The sequence below is a fragment of the Argiope bruennichi genome, chromosome X1, assembly GCF_947563725.1.
Source record: "Argiope bruennichi chromosome X1, qqArgBrue1.1, whole genome shotgun sequence".
Classification (NCBI taxonomy): Eukaryota; Metazoa; Arthropoda; class Arachnida; order Araneae; family Araneidae; genus Argiope; species Argiope bruennichi.
In genome coordinates this window covers 52,701,383-52,721,993 of record NC_079162.1, presented here as the reverse complement: position 1 = coordinate 52,721,993, position 20,611 = coordinate 52,701,383, and the positions used below count along the sequence as shown (strand labels likewise).

General features: G+C 26.7%; 1 protein-coding gene across 1 annotated transcript in view; it reads left to right on the top strand.

Annotated features, from left to right (window-relative positions):
• Window positions 1-20,611, top strand: part of LOC129959052 (bridge-like lipid transfer protein family member 1) — a 133,609-nt gene that overhangs the window by 10,319 nt on the left and 102,679 nt on the right. The window contains exons 3-11 of the mRNA XM_056071845.1: window positions 837-980; window positions 1,911-2,173; window positions 10,231-10,501; window positions 10,772-10,944; window positions 13,191-13,316; window positions 13,525-13,695; window positions 14,058-14,175; window positions 18,300-18,455; window positions 20,253-20,350. Coding sequence (XP_055927820.1) covers window positions 837-980; window positions 1,911-2,173; window positions 10,231-10,501; window positions 10,772-10,944; window positions 13,191-13,316; window positions 13,525-13,695; window positions 14,058-14,175; window positions 18,300-18,455; window positions 20,253-20,350 — 1,520 coding nt within the window. The remainder of the gene's footprint in view (window positions 1-836; window positions 981-1,910; window positions 2,174-10,230; window positions 10,502-10,771; window positions 10,945-13,190; window positions 13,317-13,524; window positions 13,696-14,057; window positions 14,176-18,299; window positions 18,456-20,252; window positions 20,351-20,611) is intronic.

Sequence of the window (20,611 nt, the reverse complement as noted above, 5' to 3'; positions counted from 1 at the left end):
TTTCTTGCTATATATATTAAAAATTATTTGACGTAAATGGATACAATATGGAACAGTGAAGATTTAGCTTCTGTTCCTTCAATTGGTTTCAAAGTTTTTGAGAGTTTCTATTCAAAAATTTGTAAGTTATAAATCTAAAAGTTAGTTAAAAATATAAAATACACTTTTATATTTTTAAAATTGCACCCTTTTGTCTTTTGTTGAGTATTTTAATGTAAAATAGGAATTATTGTCAAAAATTCATTATATTTTAAAACATATTGAAAACTAGAACTCTCATTTAACATTAGGAATTCAAATTTTCATTTGTTTATAATTCATCAACCATTTACTCAGAATCACAATACATTATATATATATATAAATTATTTTCAATTATAGAATTTGGGTATGTATTTGAAATCAGATGTTGCTATTTGAAAAAACTATCAATCTGTATCTGGAGACAACCCCTTAATTAAAATATTTCATACTTTTATTGTGAAAATGTTTCTATAGTAGTATGTATTTATAGTTTTAATGTATGATAATTAGTTTCGTTATAGCAAGCAGTGTTCAGATATCTTTTTTGATGGACTCTACATACATAGATTGACTTCATTCTCATATTGTTGAATTAGTTTTCAGAAAGTGATTCAGATGTGAAAATATATATGAGAAGAGCACAAATTTACAACTGAATTTAATTTGGATTTCAGTATCTATTTGTTTAAGACATTCTATCTAAAATTTTTCCTACATTTTAAAATTCATAAAAAAAAAAAATCTAAGCAAAATACAATTTAAAAGGTTTTGCATATATATGTATACATTTAACAGGATGCATTTTTATTTAGGGTCTTTGTCCATATCTGTTTTATCGGGGAAAATTATGTTCCGCGATGTTGCTTATATTACGGAAGACTGCACATGGCGAGCTCAAGATGGATGGATTATATTTCGCTGGTGGTATCCATATGTTCGTAAAGAAATATCTGAAGGTATTGCTTTTTCTAAAACAAAGTTAAAAAACTTTGATGACATTTTTTTCTTTTTTCTTTCTTTTTATACATTCTATAATAATGTGACAAGCAAGAGAATGGCAAGAGTTTAAACAGTTAATGTTGATTTTTTTCTTTCATACATTTTGCTTTATTCTGCTTTTGATTTTTTTGAGACTCTTATTTATTTATTTTTTATTTTATTCTCTCTCTTATTCTTGTATTTCTTTTATCATTCTTCTTTACCTCTGATTAACCCGGCTTTTTTTTTTTTTTTTCAAATAAAACCATTTATCAGAAGTTTAAAATTTAACATACTGTTATATTTTAAAAATAATTTTCATATAATTAAAAATTAATATTAATTTTGAATAAATAAATGAAAACTATTTTATATATGACAATTTAATTACATTCCAGTTTCAAATAAACAAATCTGGTTAACTGTATTTGTATTATAAATTTATATTTGTAAAAAATGATAAAAGTGATGAAATTCATATGAATTGCAAATGTAGTTTAATGAGAATTTAATATTTGTTTTTGTGTACCATCTTTAAATAATTCCTGTTTTTTAAATGAAAAAGAATTTGAAAAAAAGGGGGGGGGGGGTTGATTAATAAAGAATTATCTGAAAAGGGTTAGCATATTGTGGGATTACAAGCAGTAAAATATATTTGCACATATTATATGATTATGAATAATAAGATAAATTAACTGTTATTTGTAAATAATGTTATTTTTTTTATGTTGGAAATCAAATTACAAATTTAATTTTGATGCAATTAGGTCAGCAACTTTAAGTCAATCTGAAAGCAGAAAAGACTTCATTACAACTAATTTTTGTATTGAAATGTATGCACTATGCAAAGTTAAAAAGAAATTGATTACTGCAATTTATGATTAATTTTACTGTTTTTATATTTTCAGATTTGTCCCATTCTGATACAAGATTATCAATGCTGCTAAATGGATTTGAGCTTCATGTGTATAACCGTTCACAATTGTATTCTCGATTAGAACATCTATTTGGTTTAGAACCTTCTATTGTGCCTTCTGGTTTGGAACCATATTGGCAAGACTCAGGAGGAGAAGGAGATACTCAAACACCAATAGAAAAGCATGATACTATTACTGTTCCAAAATATGAATGGCGAGATTTAATCCCTGTAATTAAAGCAGAAATTTCTACAGTATGTAATAAAAATATTTATTTTTTTATAAATTGGCATTAGTTTTAGTTTTTTTCTTTCATTATTGTTATAAACAAAATAAATTTTTAGTTAGACTTTGTATTATGCATGCTGAGAAAACTATTATTGCATATGTTTTCATGCTATTTTATAATCACATCGCGTTATAAGTGTATCTCAGCAGTAATCAAAACATTCTTCTATGTTATTGCACGCTCAGTAAAAAATTAATATGTAATGATTATGTTTAAAAATATTTTTCCATATATGTAGATTTGTGTTTTTTTAATCATGCTTTTTGTAATTTTAAATATAGTTTCAGTTTAGTGCATTTGCAAAATCTTGTTTTTGTTTTAATTTTCAATTTTTGGAATGGTTTTTTTATTTAATGTCTCGAGATTTATTAAATTGTTAAACATCTGAGTGATAGTAAAATTTTAATTTTTGATTGAAATATTGAATCTTTGAACTATCAATGTATTCAGTATCCTATAAAAATTAAAATAATATAAATTAAATTTCTTTTTTTATATGTAGAAACATTTAATGGATAAAGGAATTTAAATTAAGCACAAATTTAGGAGATGTTTTGGAGTGGAAGAAATCTTTTAGAATGCTTTGATTTGTAAATCACTTAACTATATAAATGCCATAAAAAAAAAGTCCCCCCCCCCGGAAAACAAAAGAGAAAAAGAAATGATAATATTTTAACTCTATAAATTTTTTTAAAAGTCTGCTTCGGGGGAAAAAAAACGGAGAAAAAGAAATGAATATTTTTTACAAAATTTCCAATTTTTGTGTTGCAAAATATAAGTACAAGAAACTCTTGTTATGATTTTTTTATGTAATTAACAGAAGCAAAAGATTTTTTGTGGTGATTGTGTTTTTTTGAAGAGCTTTAAAGTAATTGAATATTTTGCTATTGCGAAGGAAAGTTTCTGGGAACTAGTCTCATTGGGAAAGAAGTTTTTATTTTTAAGATATAGTTTTAGGAACAGTTATTTTTTTTCGTACTAAAATATTAAAAATTAACAAGTATGCTATTAATTAACTAGTATGCTTTTCACTGAGATTTTTCTACTTTATACCATGAAAGGTGTGCAGTTGATTTTGTTCACTTTTACTAAAAATTTTAACTTCTTTGTTTTGCTTAAAAAAATTTTTTTTTTTAATAATTTGAGAGCAATATGCTACTTTTTTTTTATTTCTGCTTAGTTTTTTACTAAGCATGAATATTTTTTTTACAGTTTTTGTTGATTAAGAATAATTTTTTTCTTCCTTATTTTTGGACATTAAAAACTTTGTAAAGTAGTTTAAAATCGCTTAATCCGCATTTTCTAATTGAATTGTTGTTTTAGTCTTTTTGAATTTTTATGCTGATAAGCTGAGAATCAACATCATAATAAATTCTTAATTAAGTAAACTTTTTTTTTTCTTGCTTAAAAAAAAAAATCTATAAGGAAGTTGATTAAATGCATTTGAATTTTGAAAAAGTATAAAAAGCTTTGATTGGTATAAGAATTATTTAAAAGATTTAGAAATGCTTGGGATAGTTATGATTGTTTTACTATTATTTTAAATATAATATGTAGAATGAAGTAGAACATCATTTTTGAAAAGGATGCACTAACAGTAACATAAAACTAACATAAAAGGTAACATATAAATATGTTACCTTTTGCATTAAGTTTTGGAAATTTTCAGGTACTTGTAAGTCGTGAAAACAAAATTATGAGTGACATTTAAAAAAAGAATCTGCCTTAATTTTAAAGGTGGCGAAGAAAATTCAATAAAAAATGAATTAAAAAACTCATGAAGATATAAAAAAATTAGTAAATGATGTGATAAAATTTGCAGTTTTTCTTAGTGTTTGATGCATTAATATAAAATACATATATTAAACGCATTAATATTTATTATTAATTTATACACTGAATGAACCATGTTCATATAAAAATAGTTGTTGATATATTGCTGTTAAAGACATTTAACTAGTTTAAGGCGATAGTTTCTTGTGTTATTTTTGATTTTTAAACTATAAATAGCTCTATATAAAAAAAGTTTTGCTATTTACAATAATACATACTTTTACCATAAATAAAACATATCTAAGAAATCATGACAAATGGATCATTATAATATTATATTGACAGTTATTGAAAAATGTTCTTTTCCATGATTAGTATACACAAAACTCATAATTAAGGATTAGGTATATCTTTTATTTTCATACTATCAAATATTATCCTTAAATCAAGCAACTGTTGTTTAATATAGAGAAAATACTGATTGTTTCAGTTGCAGTTATGAATACATCTTTTAAAAAAAGTGATAATGTATAATATAAAAATATGTACATATGCAATCAATACTTCGCTGTTAGATCTTTTAGGGTAGTTTTGTATTATTTCCTAATATTCATAAAAAAAAAAAAAATTATCTGTTTCATTCATCTGATATTTCTTTGAGCAGAGTTGTAATAATATTTTATTGAAACGTTTTAAAAATCCCCCCCCCTCCTTAAAATAAAGCAGGAAATCTGAGCACTTCAAGAACTATTCAGTTTTTAATCCTAAATAAAACTGAAGTAAACTTTTCATGTAAAATTTTTATATTTATTACCTGTCATCCATGAGTTAAAGTATTTTACTCAAGGTAGAAACTATCAAGCCTCTCAAATTTAGCCTCACTGTGAATGAGTTTTGTTGAACATTCCATTATTTTCCATGGGGTTCCATGGTGTTTGTAACAATCTTATACAAACTGACATGAGCAATTATGTAGATGCATGTATTGTTAATTATGATTAATTTTAAACACTGAAATTATCTGAATGCTCAATTTTTTCTGTTTTAAAAATGTCGTTAAGTTTTGAATTTCAGCTGTTAATGATAGTATTTTTAAAGTACTTTTTATACATGCAATTGCATTTCAGAATAAGCCATATATTATGTAACAAAGTAAGCATGATGCACTATGGAATATAAAAGATTGATTTTAAAAATTGATTTTCAAGGTTTTGAACAGTTATTGCAGATGAGAAATGGATAATTTCTTATAGATTTTTCATATCAACTGCACTAAAATTAATATGCATAATTTCTGTTAGAATTTAAAAAAAAATAATTTAAACCATTTTTGACATATTGGATATCACTTAATATATTTGGATGCAGTCACTAAATTGGATGCATATTGGATGCAGTCACTTAATATTTTTTTTGTGTTCATTTTGTAGTTAATGCTTTCCAAATATATGAAAATAGATTTTCTTTTTACTCTGTTAATCATATGTATTATATAACATAGGCGTCAAAACTGCTTTGTGAAAAATACTGTAATAAAAACTTTTTTTCTAAAAAATGCCTACAAGAATTTTGATAATTTGAAATATACTAGATGATTGGGAAAAGATTAGCCCATTTTATTTCATAGTGTTTTATTTTCTTTCTTTTTTTGTACAAAAAATGTTCACATCTACGTGCTAAAGGATACCCATACCCACTGTTGTATCACAGCTATAAAAACAAGAGACGAAAAAATTATGAAATGAATGGGAAATTAAAAACTTTGGTTTGCAATTTGTGTATTCATTTCTCATAATTTATGTACTAATAGTTGTTTTTAAAGTTGTTTCTTTGTAAATTAAATATGTGACTCAGACTAAAAGAGAAATTAGTCTTTACAAAAACATTCTGATTTCATGGAACTCACAGATACAGTTATATAGTTTTAATAAACATTTCACTTTTTATTTGCAGGCATTTATTTGCAGGCAAACCTGATTTTGTGGTTTATTATTTAAAGTAGTTCAATCAATGATATAGAAATATCCATTGTTTTTTTTTTTAAAAAACTTATCAAAATAAGTGATGTGTAGGTGATAAGTGCTTATAAAAACCAAACAGTAATGAGTGAAATAATATTTTTCTCAAATTTAAAATTTAAGGTATTAATGTAAATGTAATGTAATGTAAGGTATTATGCAATGAATTTTAAGGTATTTTATGTAATGGGAAATCTTATAAAAGTGACCAGTTGTATTTAAATCTCAGATTAATGGGGAGCAATTAAAACTGATATCAATACTCAGTATGTTTTGAACCCTAATGTGTATACAGAAAAGGGGTTGGGATATCTCTAAAATTCCCTATATGACTGTTGTGCTGGAATTCTAAGCATGGTTTTTATGTTTGTAAAATGCATTAAATTTTTTTATATGTAGATAAAGTAGCATTCTTCATAGAATGCATGTAATATAGCACTCTGAATTAACCATTACTGAATTGCAGTAATTGCAAACAACGATTACTCAATTATTATAAATTTCAATTAAAAAGGTATCAATTTTTTTTATTTTCTTGGATAAATTATCTACTTAATTATAATACTTTATTTAAAAAATTCAAATTTTATTGTTTTTAATAACCAAAATTAATGAAATTATTTAATTTTGCAGTCAAAAATTCAGTCACTTTTAAATTTAAGTCAAAATAATGGTACTCTTTTTGTGATTAATGTTATTGAGAGTTGGCTTTTTGGATCTCCTCTAGAGTTTCAGAGGATTCTAAATTGGGTGGTTGAAAACATTGGAGTTTGAAAAAAGTAATTACATAAACCCATCCTAAGTTTAATATTTATGGAATTTCACCTTGTATGTACTGAATAATTGCATGATGATCACTGAACCTCCTATCATGCAAGCTAAAGGAAACATTATTTTACACAATAATATTAACAGCCTTTCTGTGTTTGTATATATATATATATATATATATATATATATATATATATATATATATATATAATGTATGTATAAATAGATAGATATATGTGTATACAAAAATTTGGCTTTGTAGAGGGAAAAATTTGGCTTAAAAAGGGATGATAATCTTTGATGTTTCATTTTTATTTTGAAGCACATTTCTTTAAATACTGAAAAAGGAATTTAATTCCTCAATTTGGCATTGAAAGTGGTCCCAATCTATAGTCATTTAAGAGAAACATAATGCACATGTTCATGAGTGAAGATTCAAAGTGAAAAGAGACAAAGGTATGGTTAGTTTTTCTGGTATTAGGAAAGGAAAATTAGCGTTGTCCTCAAAGATACCTGACTTGGCATTTCTTTGAGACTTTCAAAATTAATGGGATATGGCAGATCAGTATTATGGATTTTAAGAGGCATAAAAAAGAATAAAAAAAAAAAAAAAAAATGCTGCACAACCCAAAATTTAAGGTGTTTTTATTTTTCGATTTAAGTGTTGAGAAAAAGAATTGATTTCAAAATTGTATATAAATTGAATTCATTGCTTTTGCGTTTAGAAGGTGCTCAAAAATGCAAATATGATATTCATAAATTTTTGAAAAATAATCTTGAATCAAAAAATTTATTCCTGTACTTTGAAGTAATTCGTTTAGTTCTTTGTGTGCAATTCAGCAAGTGCATCTAATTAACTTTAATTCTAGCATAAACAAAAGAAATAATTTAAACATATTTTTGAATTAAAAGGCATGAATCATTTGATTTAATACTGGAAAATTGACATTTTGCAGTAATAAATAAGTATTGATAATGTCTATAGTCTATTTGTCTGTGTCTAGTTAATTAATAAAGACTTGCAGGTTTACTTTTGTGTACTTACAGCAAAGTTAAAAAATGCATAAATATTTATAATATAATTTAGGATTTTTTATATTTAAAGCTATCCCTCAATTTTATTCAAATTCCACTTTTTTTTTTAATTAAATTATAGTTTGACCATTATACTGATGAACCACCAATAACTTTTAATGTGTTGTGACCTATGGCACTTTACAAGCCCGCTGACAGTTATCTGTCAGCCATTTAAGCCGAGTGAGCGTCTCTTGTTTTTTCCGCAGTGCCAACTAGGGTCAAGAGTACGACTTAGCTACTTCCTGCGTCACATTCGCTTGCACAACCCCTTTTTACAGGGGGGCACATTCACACGTCTCACAGGTAGAACATAGAAAAAGAACAGCCATACCCGAACCGGAACTTGGAACATGGGACGCCCAGATCACGGGGAAGACGCGCTACCCCTATGTCAGGACACCGGCATAACTTTTTATAGTTTTCATTTATAAATATGCAATATTTATTTTAGCAATAATTTTATTTATTAAATTTAATTGCCAGCAATATATTTTGCTTGCATACAATTATATGAATTGAAGACAATTATATGAATTATTACAATTATATGAATTAAAAGAATTTCATATTTTTAAATCACTATCATTTAATCTACTATTTTTAGATAATTATTAAAGCAAATAATAATAATTGAAACAAAAAATGCTGTTTAACTGAATTTCATCTAAATAAAATACTATTTAATTCTTTTATCTCTCCCCACTCCCTTTCTTTTCTAAAATGAAGAGTAAATCTTGCTATTGTTAAAGACAGTTATTTGTTAAAAAAAAAAAAAATCTTAAGATAAATCTTATTCTATTTATTGCAGCTTTTCAAGGTTTTTTTTTTGAAAAATTAAAATAATTTATTTTTAAATTTAATTAATTTGGTAAGTAATTAAGCTGGCAATGTTTTGTGAATTACTCAGATTATTTTTTTTTAATATTCTAATTTATTGTGAAAACTATAAAAATTACCTACTGTTTCATTTGGAGAGAAAATGAATGGGATTATCTTTCTTCAAAACTTCTGTTAATCTCGGACATTTCAGAATGATGCAATATATTATTTAATTTTTAATGCAGAATCATATTTGAAATGCAAAAGTACACAACTAGTCAATTGAATCTGGGTTTTCTTTAATAGAATTTTCTATTATATTAGTGTGTCAACAAGTCATTATAATCTTTAATAGAATTTTCTATTATATTAGTGTGTCAACAAGTCATTATAATCTTTTTGAAATGCAGATATGTACTCAATTTACTTGTTCTCTAAAATGCAACAATTTTCCACCCGAATACATTGTATTCCATGATTCGTAAGCAATTTCTCACTTCTAATTTTCTTACTCAATTTTCACCTAAATTTAGCTTTTTGCCCAATAATATTATATATCTTTCATTTCTTTTTTCTCTCTATGTATTAATGAGTGACATTTTTAATCATTAAATTTGGTATGGTTATGTAATTATTTTGGTTTATCTACTATAGGTGGAAGCTGTTTTTCTTTTCTTTTGAAAGTTCATTAAATGCTAAGCATAAATTATTGTTAGATTTGGATTATGTTTATTTGCCTTATGAACAAGGTTTCCACATTAAAATCTATGTTTCAAGATTCTATAAAGGACTTATCTTTTTTAAACGATTATTATTTGTTTGTTACATATTAAATTTAGCCAAACTTTTTCATATTGGTGTGATGTGAAAGTGATTTCTCATTCTCTAATCACAGTTCATATTACAGTTTAGTCAAATAGTTTACTTGTATTTGTAGGAATTTCAATCTAACAAATCTCTTTTAAATTTTATTGAGTTTCAGAATGCACTGAATAACTTGATGTTCCATGAAATCAAATGATGATACATGTTTTGATTATGTCCCTTTTTGTTTTACGTTTCGATTTTTTATTATTTTGAGCTAGCTTGTTTTATTAGTTTATTATAAACTTTTATTAGTTTTAGCTTTGAGTTCATAATTTACTGTCTGATATTCCTTTTTACACATTGAAATATATAGTTGTGCAATTATCTACTACTGTATGCTGTACTGTATGGGGAAATATATATATGAGGATTGGTTTTTTTTAGATATTTAATCGAATTTTGTATTTCTTGCATGTGATAAATTATAAGGTATGTAGCTATAGCAATAAAATTTCTTGTTAGTAATTGTATTTTTGTTTTGATTATGAAGTCATTTTATTATATTTCCTTAAATTCTCTTATTTGAATTACTATAATGTTAATAACCATCAATTTTTATTGTAATTTTCGCCTTTTTTTCGTATTGGTGTTTCAAACTCTTTTTATTTCGATGACTTGCAAATAAGTGCTTATGTTAAGCATGTTTTTCCCCCCTAAAATTTTAAATGTAAGTTTCAATAGATTTTACATTTTATAGGGTCGTGTTGTGTTTGGTAATCGTTTGCTGCCAACAACATTATCTGTCAATTTTGAAGAAGCTCACATTATTTATACAACAAAACCTGCACCATCAAGACTTGATCAGTTTACTCACATTACAAAATGTAAAGCTGAGAACTTTAAAGTTATTTTAGCTCCAAGCCCTAAATATACTGGTCTTAGTGATGAACCTCCAAGATATATGGGTGAAGGATTTGTGGTTTTTCAATCTAACTTCGTTGATCTATATTATTACCAAGATGAAGCCGGTAAGCCATTTTTATATATTTATATATTATGAATTAGCTCAATTTAAATGTAATTCGATGGTTTTCCTGACACTTTTTGAGATACCTAAGCTCTGGATTGTAAAATTAGATATAACATTTATTTCTGGGCTTTGCATGGCATATATTGTTGCAGTTTATTTTCTGTAATAAAATTGAATTACAAGTCATTTGAAGGAAGACAAGATGTTATATGTAGATAATTTATGTTAAAAGCATATTTATCATAAAATGATTTAAAATTCATATTAGGATTTGTGACTGCTGAACCTGAAATGGTAGAACTCGCTGATGGTGATGTTGTCCAGAGATCAACTGCTCCACTTTGGGGATTGGATATTAAGTGTGGAAAAGGCACCGATTTCAGCTATGGACCTTGGGCAGATCGTCAAAGAGAGCATCTATACAAATTTTTCTTTCCACAGGCACGTTTTATATTTTGCTTTTAAATACTTAGTTTGTGAATTATTTGTTCATTTATAGACATGTATATATACAGGGTTGTCGTAATTAAATTTCCATAATTCAGAGGGCCATGTAGAGGGCTTTATATGGGTTATAATGGGATAAATGTTTGGATGAAAAACATGCCAGATCATGTACTCGAGATTTATTGAAAAAAAAAAAATACAGAAAGGTGGCATTGCAACGTTAAAAAACATTCTACGAAATTTTTGTGTGAGTTCCTGGTTCTCTCAACCTTTTCCAATCGAAAAACAGTGTATCCCCCTCGAAAGTTATGGTGCATGCAGATTCACTGCAACTCATCATTGAATTGTTTTTTAACAGATGACTGAAACAAGGTTTGAAACCTTCTCAGCCTTAAGAAAACGATTCTATGACATGCTGAAAATGTTTATGATCTCTGAACTGCAGCAACGGTACAGCTTTCAGTATACAATTTTTATGCAGTACGTTGCACCACCCCATATTCACCGTGGCTTTAAACTGGTAGTATGACAAATTTTCACTGACGAAAGGGTGACCGGTCGTGGTTTTCCAACAATTTGACCTCCTCCCTTGCCTGTCCTTACTGCGTGCTACTTTTGTTTATGGGAAATCATAAAGGATCAGGTCTACTGAAAACAGCGTCACATCTGAAAAAGCATTATTCGACATGCTCGTGGAATCAGTGAGGATTTATTGCTTTTCTCACATATTTTTTTGCGAATGGAAAGGGTTGTAGAGAAACACGGGACTAATATAAAAATTATGTGAAATGTTTTGTAGTGGGACAGCGCCATCTCTCGCCGAATTCGTGTTCTAAATTTCATTTTTCAATAAATCTTGAGCGTGTCATCTCTAATGTCTGTCATCCAAATTACAAGATATTATGGCCCATATAACGCCTTGTGCAGCCTTTTTAGTTGGAGAAGTTTAATTCCGAGAACCTTATACATTTAGGATTTATGTATAATTTTAAATATCTCTAAATGTTAAGATTTTAAAATTTCATGTTTGATGTATATGTTAAATTTATAATCAGTATTACATCTTTGTATTTGAGAATCTTAAATGTCTTAATGTTTTACTATGTTACCAAAAGAATTAGCAAAATATAATAAAATTTAATTATAGTATATGCATTAGAAATATGAAATATTAATGTGCTCTCATCAATTTGTTGCTTTTGAATTTATGTTTTCATGTAAGAAAGAATACGATAGAATTTCATGGTGTGATTCAATATTGTCCGTTTTTTGTAATAAGTAGATTTTTTGTTGTATATTTTTTTGTTTATTACTTGCATGTTAGTGTAAGTATGTGTACAACTAACTGAATTATACATTTCATGTTTTCAATGCAATAATCGGTGATTAACAGTATAAAATAACACATGCACATTAAATTTATTTTGTTCTTCAGTAGTACTTTTAAATCGCTGAATTGTGAATATAATCATGAACATAATCATTTTATAATTATTATTGGTTACAAATCGATACATTTTAGTTTATTGTAACTTTTATGAAATGAATTAAGTTCTTCAAAAATGATACAGAACTAAAGCCGGCATTTGTTTTCTTTTGGATTAAAGTATTTCTATTTATAGTCAGTAGGAATTTGTTCAAGAAAGTTCTGTGTTTCTCATTGTCATTCTAATTTCTTAACTGTTTGCATCTAATTAGTGCATGAATTTTCTCAACTGCTTTTTTATTCTTGCTAAAATATTTTTACCTTATGTCTATATTTTTATTTCTCCCCATCTTATCTGCTCTGTTGTGAAGTTCTTTTAATTTTCAATCTTTTTTACTTATTTTTTTTTTTTTAAATTGGCTACTCTTCTGTTATTTCTTTCATTTGTGATTATTTACGTTTGATTGCAGCTTTATGCCCATATATTTAATTCAATTTATTTTAAGAAATTTAATTTTGTATTGCATAATTGAATGAACAGAAATTAGTACAAATTGGCTTTCATTTTATATTAGAAATTTTAACTTTACTTTATTATGGTACATTTTAAAAAATTATTATTTTACATTCTAATTGATTATAATAGTTTTTTATAAATCATTTTCTCATTTTTTTACAAATGCAATAGCCAGACTAATTCGTTATAATTTTTCTTTTCATGTGATATAAATTTCTTTGTTGATATATATTAATAAAAACAAAATATGTTTCAGTCTTTGTTTTGCCTAAAAAATGTTTTTTGAATTCTTTCCAGGACTTTCAGACATTAGAAGTAACAAAGCAAGCCAAAGTTGGCGAAAGAAGATTTTGTGAAAGTTTTGACATTCGTTTAAGCACTCTAGCTGAAGCTACAATCGATATTTTATTTTCAAAAGAAAAGGTAATTTATCTTTTTTAATAGTTTGTATATAGTTGTGTTTTAGCACATTTTAGAATACTGTCTAGGCTACTAGTTTTTTATATAATATGCATAATATATTTTGTGATAATATCAGGTGGTGATACAAATAAATGTTTAGTATACAAACTATATCATTGTAAATATAATTTATTATTTAATTATTTAAAGTAAAATTTTTGTATTATAGGAAACAAATGCAATTCATATGAATGTTGGACAAGGGTCTTACTTGGAAGTTACGATACCAATGCGCATCACTGAAGACGGGTATATTAGTAGAATCAATGGCCAACTATTGCACCTTGAAGCTTCAACTAGTTTACAGTATCGATCATTAGTTGAAAGTGAAACTCTTGAGGTACTTTATAAAAATATCTATTTTCAGTGCATTTAAAGTGAGATATTCAAAATTCATTAAAGTTTTTGTAATGTAATTCGAAACATTGTGCAATTTTGTTAATCTATGATTATATAGCAATAATTTTTTAATTACTTATTACAATCCGGTTAAAATGGGTTTTTTTTGAAGGAACTTGCAATATTTTTTTTTGTTTTTGCATAAATTTCTAAACGTTTGGAAGTACAAATTTTGTCTTACTGTTTAATTGAGAATGATAAAGCGATTACAAACCAGCAGTTTTTATTATATAATGATAATCATGCATTTACTCTGTTAATGAGCTATTTTAGTTAATATAATCATTATGTTTTGCATTTCAGTTTGATGTTCAAGTGAAATATCCTCGTATGTGGAATGATCACCAAAACTGGACTTGCATTTTAACTGGATGTAAAGCGACTGTTCATTTAATTTATGCCCATAAACATTTTTTTCATGGTAAGAAGTATTCTGTTAAATTTGTGATCACACTCCTATTGAGGTTTTGTGACTTCATAAATTTTTTGACACTAATTGCATTAATAAATAGCTTCGAGAATAATAAATTAATATCCTATAAATTAATGAGTCTATTCATAAATTGTATAAAAAAATGTTTAATTATTGATAAATTGTAATAGCATTTTATTGAGCATCTTAACTTTTTTAATTACTAAAATCTTTTGTTGTTTGTTTTTCCTGAATTTCTTGCATCTCATTTTAAATTTATTTATATTAAAATTTTTTTTAAAAAATGTGCATTACATTTCAAGTAATACTTAATAGATAGTAAATAAATAAAAGTAATAGTAATAAAATTCATAGCCAGCCATTCAAACTTATATATGTAACCAAAGAATAATTTACTGCTATTCTGTGCTATGTTTTAATGCATGAATCAATTTGAAAACTGCTTGATTACTACGATTCATGTTGAAACCTACTTCAACTCCTAATATTTCCATTAATGTACATTAATAAGATCTTGTGTTAACAGGGTGTGTAACGTCATTACATTTCTTAAAAACTGCTGATTTTTAATATAAGGGCATTAAAAGTGCTTATTTTTTATCAAGGGACTTAATTTTATTCCTTCTGATGGGGGGGGGGGAGATTTCATCATGCTATATCTGCCCAAGTATAGGCTGTATTTTCTTTATGGTACCGGATCTTTCAATGTTTAGCGGATTTAATGAATTCGAAGGTCAGTGGCAAAGGTTTTATCACAGTTAATGCGTAATCTTCATTCCTTTCTTATGAAGGAACTGCGTTGGAAAGCAATGTTACAGATTTGTAACAATATACTCAATGATTCAAAGCTTCCAAATATAAAAGTAAACCAAAATGTTTATGATGCTTCAAAGTTACTTCTAAGTCATTAACCAAAAATAAATTAATGTCAATAAAATTCAATTTTTACATTTTCGTTTACGAACTATTCATAGAAAAAGAGCTGTAATCTCTAAAATAAAATTCGAACTTGAGATTTCCGCTAATCTCCATTATTCAACTTCTGAATAACACATTTTTGTAATTATATGTATCTGTGAATACGATAATTGGAAAACGTTTTGAGCTGTAATTTCTTAGCACCAAATTTGCTGATTGCTACCAAATTTTGAACAAAATCCATTTTCAAGAATTTTTTGTTTGTCTGAGTACAAGTGAACAGAATAACTTCAAAACGAAAAGCTCTATATTGGTAAAATTTGGCACTCAGTTTAAGAATCTAATATATAAATCAATATCAAAAATTTGAACAAAATCCATCAATAAAATGACCATCTGTCGTTTTGTATATTCGCATGAATGTAAACATTGTAACAAAAAAAAAAAAAAAAAAACCCTCCAACAATTTAGATAAAAGAAATTTGGTATGTTATCCTGTTTCTAAAATTGTAGCTCTGTTATAAATTTTGGATTCAATTGGCCGAACCAAAAAGTTTCAGAGCATACTCATCCCCCCCCACACACACGCTATACTGGGACTCGGGAAATAAAATTCTGTGCACTATTGCATGCACAACCTTGCCCAATATCAGTAAATTTATACCAGAGGGAGAGGTGATATTACCTTTATTAAGGAAAATGCAATGAAGTATTGGAGAGACATTTTCAGCTAGTTTCACATGTGTTGTAGAGTATATTATGCCATTTCTTCACTGTATCAGAGTGATGACCTGCTTTTACCTTCTTATGTATCGGATATTCATAACTTAGTAAAACTATGATTATATTTCTTTTAAGTTCTGAAAAAAAATTTATCAGTTGAATTTCTTTTCTTTTTTCTTTTTTTTTTAGTAAATTGCTAATGTCAGCTTCATTTTTCTAATAATGCACAATTGATAAAGTGAGCGCAGGTGTAAGAGAGAGCAAATTATTGGAAGTCTTACATTCCGCAAAAGAAATATCCGATAAAGTTTCAAGTGTGATTATCAGTAGTTTGTTTTTAAAATGTTGGATTGCATAATGCAAACATTTCTAGTAAATTTGACTTCATTAAGAAATGGCGTTTTGGCATATAACAGGTAAGTGTGGGAAGAAAAAAAATAACATGTTCTGTGTTGTATTTTCATCAGAAATGATAAAAAGATGCCATAAAGATGCTATTCTCTTGGAGTTTATAAATTTTCTGGTCAAATCATCTTAACTCAGTTTTGATAATTTTAATGAAATGAGATTGGTTAAGTGTTTTTTAAATCCTTTATTTGAAGACGAAAATTTAAAAACTGTGGAGAGTTTTGAAAATTATTCCCATCCTTTCTTATGAACAAGAATTTATTGAAAGAGGGTTCATCATTAATTAAAATTTTGAAATGGGAAATTTGAATGAAAAAATATCTTGTTTAACAACATGTGTTCTGTGACCACTTAAAGTATAGCAGAATCCATTCAGTAAATATTACTAAAGAATTGAGAATGTTAGCAACATCAGCCCATTTAAAATATAGTCTATTTTTGGGGAAACAGATTGCGAAAGAAATAATTGTCAATGTCATAAAGAATGATTGATCTCTTAATGGGTAAAGAAATTTCTTAAAAAAAAAGGAAATTACTGAAGGTGAATATAAAGCTTCACTAATTTACAGGATATAAATTTTTAATGTATTTTCGTCGTAACATCAAAGTATATTATAGCTCAAAAATTATTTTTGCTCCATTGTGAAAGTTAAAAATAGTGGCTTTTCAGTGATGCCAATTTTGTTTGAATGGATGTATTTTTTTTTCTTTTGCAATTTTTGAAAAATTAGTTTTGTAATTTGATTTTCATTGTAATGAAATTCAAGAGAATATAATTGCTTTATCGAATTGTTGAGTCACTTTAAATATGTTTTAATGTCATGACGCTGTTGATTGTTTGATTGATATGAGTGTCTAGTGGTGCAAGAGCCAACCTTTGCTAAACTGCGCCACCATGACCCTATTAATGCTGGGATTAAAAAAAAGGCTTATTTTGCGTTAGTTTAAATTAAAAATTTTTTATAGCACTTCAGTAAATATGATTCTCCACTTGATGAGTGTTGTTAAATTTTTGAGGCGATGCTATATATTTTCTTGCACTGACTTAAAAAAATCTTTTAAAAAAATGCCTCAAATGGCATTTTTTTTATTTTTATCTTGCTTCTAACCACAGAGCTGACATCTTTTAAACTTAGTGAATGTGTTTTCATTATTTATGAACACTAAGAATTGTTAAATCAATTTCATTTTTTCGTAAAATAGTAATCAATCTGTTATCAAATTAAAATAAGAAAATTTTATTCATATTTGCATATAGGTTTAAAAGTAGGTTTTCACTAAAATTTCAAATTGTGAAAAGTTCATAGAATCCCTTTACTAAACTTCAGAAGTCAAAAGCTATAACATTTATTTGCATATAATATTTATCTTGTTGAAGTGATATGTAGACTTGCATGAATTAGTTGCTACATGCTAGACATAGGTGACAAATAGCATTACAAAAGCTTATATATCATGTTTTGGGAATATTGTTTTTGAGGTATTTTATTTTTGTACTAATTATTATAAAAGAAAATTCTAAATATGTGTTATATACATGTCTATTAAAAAGATATAAATTTATCCTTTATCATGTAGCTATCCTTAAAAATTATTCATAAACAAATTACATTTTCTTTTATTGAAAATGAGTCCATCTTTTAAGCATCTTCATTTCACATATAAATCCCAAAATCACCCATAAATTTTTTTTTTAGTTTGCCCTTGATATCAATGTTTTATTTGTATTTAATTCTTAACATTAACATTTCCTTAAGTGTTATGATTTGGAAATAATCATGTAGGTGTTGAAAATGTTTCAAATTTTATAAAATTTCTAACGCGATACTTTTTCCCCATCTTCGATGAAATCCTGCAGTTGTCATTTTATTATTAGCATAATTATATCTTTCCAAATATGTTTGGATTTGCTTTTTTATGTATGATTTATAGTTTCTTGTATATTTCGTATGACCCTACTTTTCATTATCATTGCTTGCATCATTTTAACATAGGGTTGATTTATGTAGATATTTTATATGAAATAATGAAGTATTTTTATGCATATTAAAATATTTTTACAGCTCTTATGGAAGACTGGGCTAGTAAATCAAGGCCAGATATTCTGCACTTTGTGCCTTATACTTGGCATTTCAGTTTAATACTTAAAGAATTCGAATTGATAACGGTTGTTAATGAATATAACTGGATTGACTGTTCTTCTCAACACCAAGAGAATAGTAAGTTCTTACTGTAATTCTTTTTAAATTTTCCTATTATAAATATTCATCTTAGTAATTCTTTTGCAAATGTAATGAACCATATTTTGTTTTGAATTGGATTAGTCAGGAAATTGTAGAAAAACTAGAAGTTAATAATGTACTTGAGCCTTGTGTACTATATGTAAAATTCTTACAGATTTTATTATCTGAAGAAATTTTGAGAAAAAAAAATTGAATTTTGAAGATTCAGGCCTAGTTTAATTACAATGAGCATATTTATTTATCTCTTTACCATATGATTAGCTACCAATTTTTGGGTGGTAGAAGTGAAATGGAAATGACTGGAAGTAGGACTATCTTGGGTGCATATTGTTAAGAGCCTTTCCTAGCACTATGTCCCACTTATGAATGAGAACTATGTACAGCCTCTAGGTCTATGAAAAAAAAAACCTGATCCAGATAATTTAAGAGTTACTACAGCTACTAAAGACCAATATTTGTCCTGTGTATTCAGATGTGTAAGGAGTGGGAAAACTTCTCATCTCTCTTGTGACCTTCATGCAGCCACAGAAAGTTGAGTTTCAAGGTTATTGTTTTCAGAAGGCTGCAGGAGAAGGGTCTGTTTACATGAAGACCTGCTGTTTGGATCCTTCTCATTTATGGACAGTGAAGAGCATATTTAGAATAATGCTGAGAATATTGACTTTAGAGCAGCAATGATAGGTAATCTTTGAATTCATTAATGAGTCTTGGTATAATCTGATAACTTATTTTGGGTGTATGTTCTCCTGCAGAGAATTAGGGACTTCTTCTTATTCTCCTCCAACATCTCAGCATAGAGTTATTATGACATAGGAATTCAGATTGGTTGGGCAGGTATCAGGTGCACAGCCCCTCATATCTTTTGCTGAGGTTTTATAATTGTTGTGAGATATAAAGATGGCATTTCAAAGCCCTATGGTTTAATTCTCAAGGGTGCGAATTGGGTCATTTTTATGGCCAACAACATGATCATACATGTATATCATAACTATTGTTCTGTTGTTGTTTTTCATTATATCATCTTATGTAGTATTTAATTTCATTACGATTTGTCCAAAAGCTTTAGAAATAATCCACCAAAAGTGAAAATTCTCTTATAGCTGATACATTTTAAATAGCATCATATGTAGCAACTTAATATGCAATTTTTTAAATGCTGTATTGCTTTCCAGATATTTTTAGAGGAAAATATACATAATTTACATTCTATTGAATATTACTTTAAAGTTGAATTGCTGCTTATAATATGGCTTCTAGCAGTTTCACAGAATGTGATTAAATTTTCAGAAGCCGATGGCACAGCCCAGAATTCTTTAAATTTTAGAGAAAAAAATACGTATTAATTTTTTTTTTCATTTTTCACTAATTCTAAAAAAAATTATGAAAACGAATCTGCTTTATTAATAATAAGCAATTTTTTTACGCTTTCCTCCGTGAATATCGCTATTTCTCTGGAAAAATAGTTCTGTATCTTAAATAAAAGTAAACTGATTCTTTTAAAGATAAATATAATTTTTCTTTTAATGACATGACTACAAATTAGAAATATTTTCATTTACTGATGTCTTTAAGCTTTGTGAATTTTCTTTGAGATATTTCTTCAGGTAAAAATGCATTTAGTTTTTTATATAATCTTAATCTAATACGTTAGACTGACCTGAAATTTATATTGCTATAATTTTTCATACTGTATTTAGGTAAAGTATTATCTGTATCAATTATCTACTTAAAATTTACTGAAAAATGTGTAATTTCTTCCATTTTGTTTTATAGCTTACTTGGCAGTTTCTGGTGACCAGTTTGAATTGTCATTTGATTTACCATTTATAGAATATCTACCTCCGACTGTTGGTTTGAAATTTTGGATTCAGGTTTGAATAATTATCTAGAACTTCAAAGTTTTTGTTTTTCTCTCTTATATTGATCTTCTATTCATTCACTGGTTTTCTTTTATTGAACAAATTTATATGATATTCAGATGATTCTGATATATCTAAGAATTTTCCATACAGCATTTGGTGTTAAAAATAGAAAAAAAAAAAAAAAAAAAGATTATATCATGATAGTATATAAATATGGATGATTAAAATTTTTGTAAATTTAAAATATATGCTTGGAGAAATATTTTACTA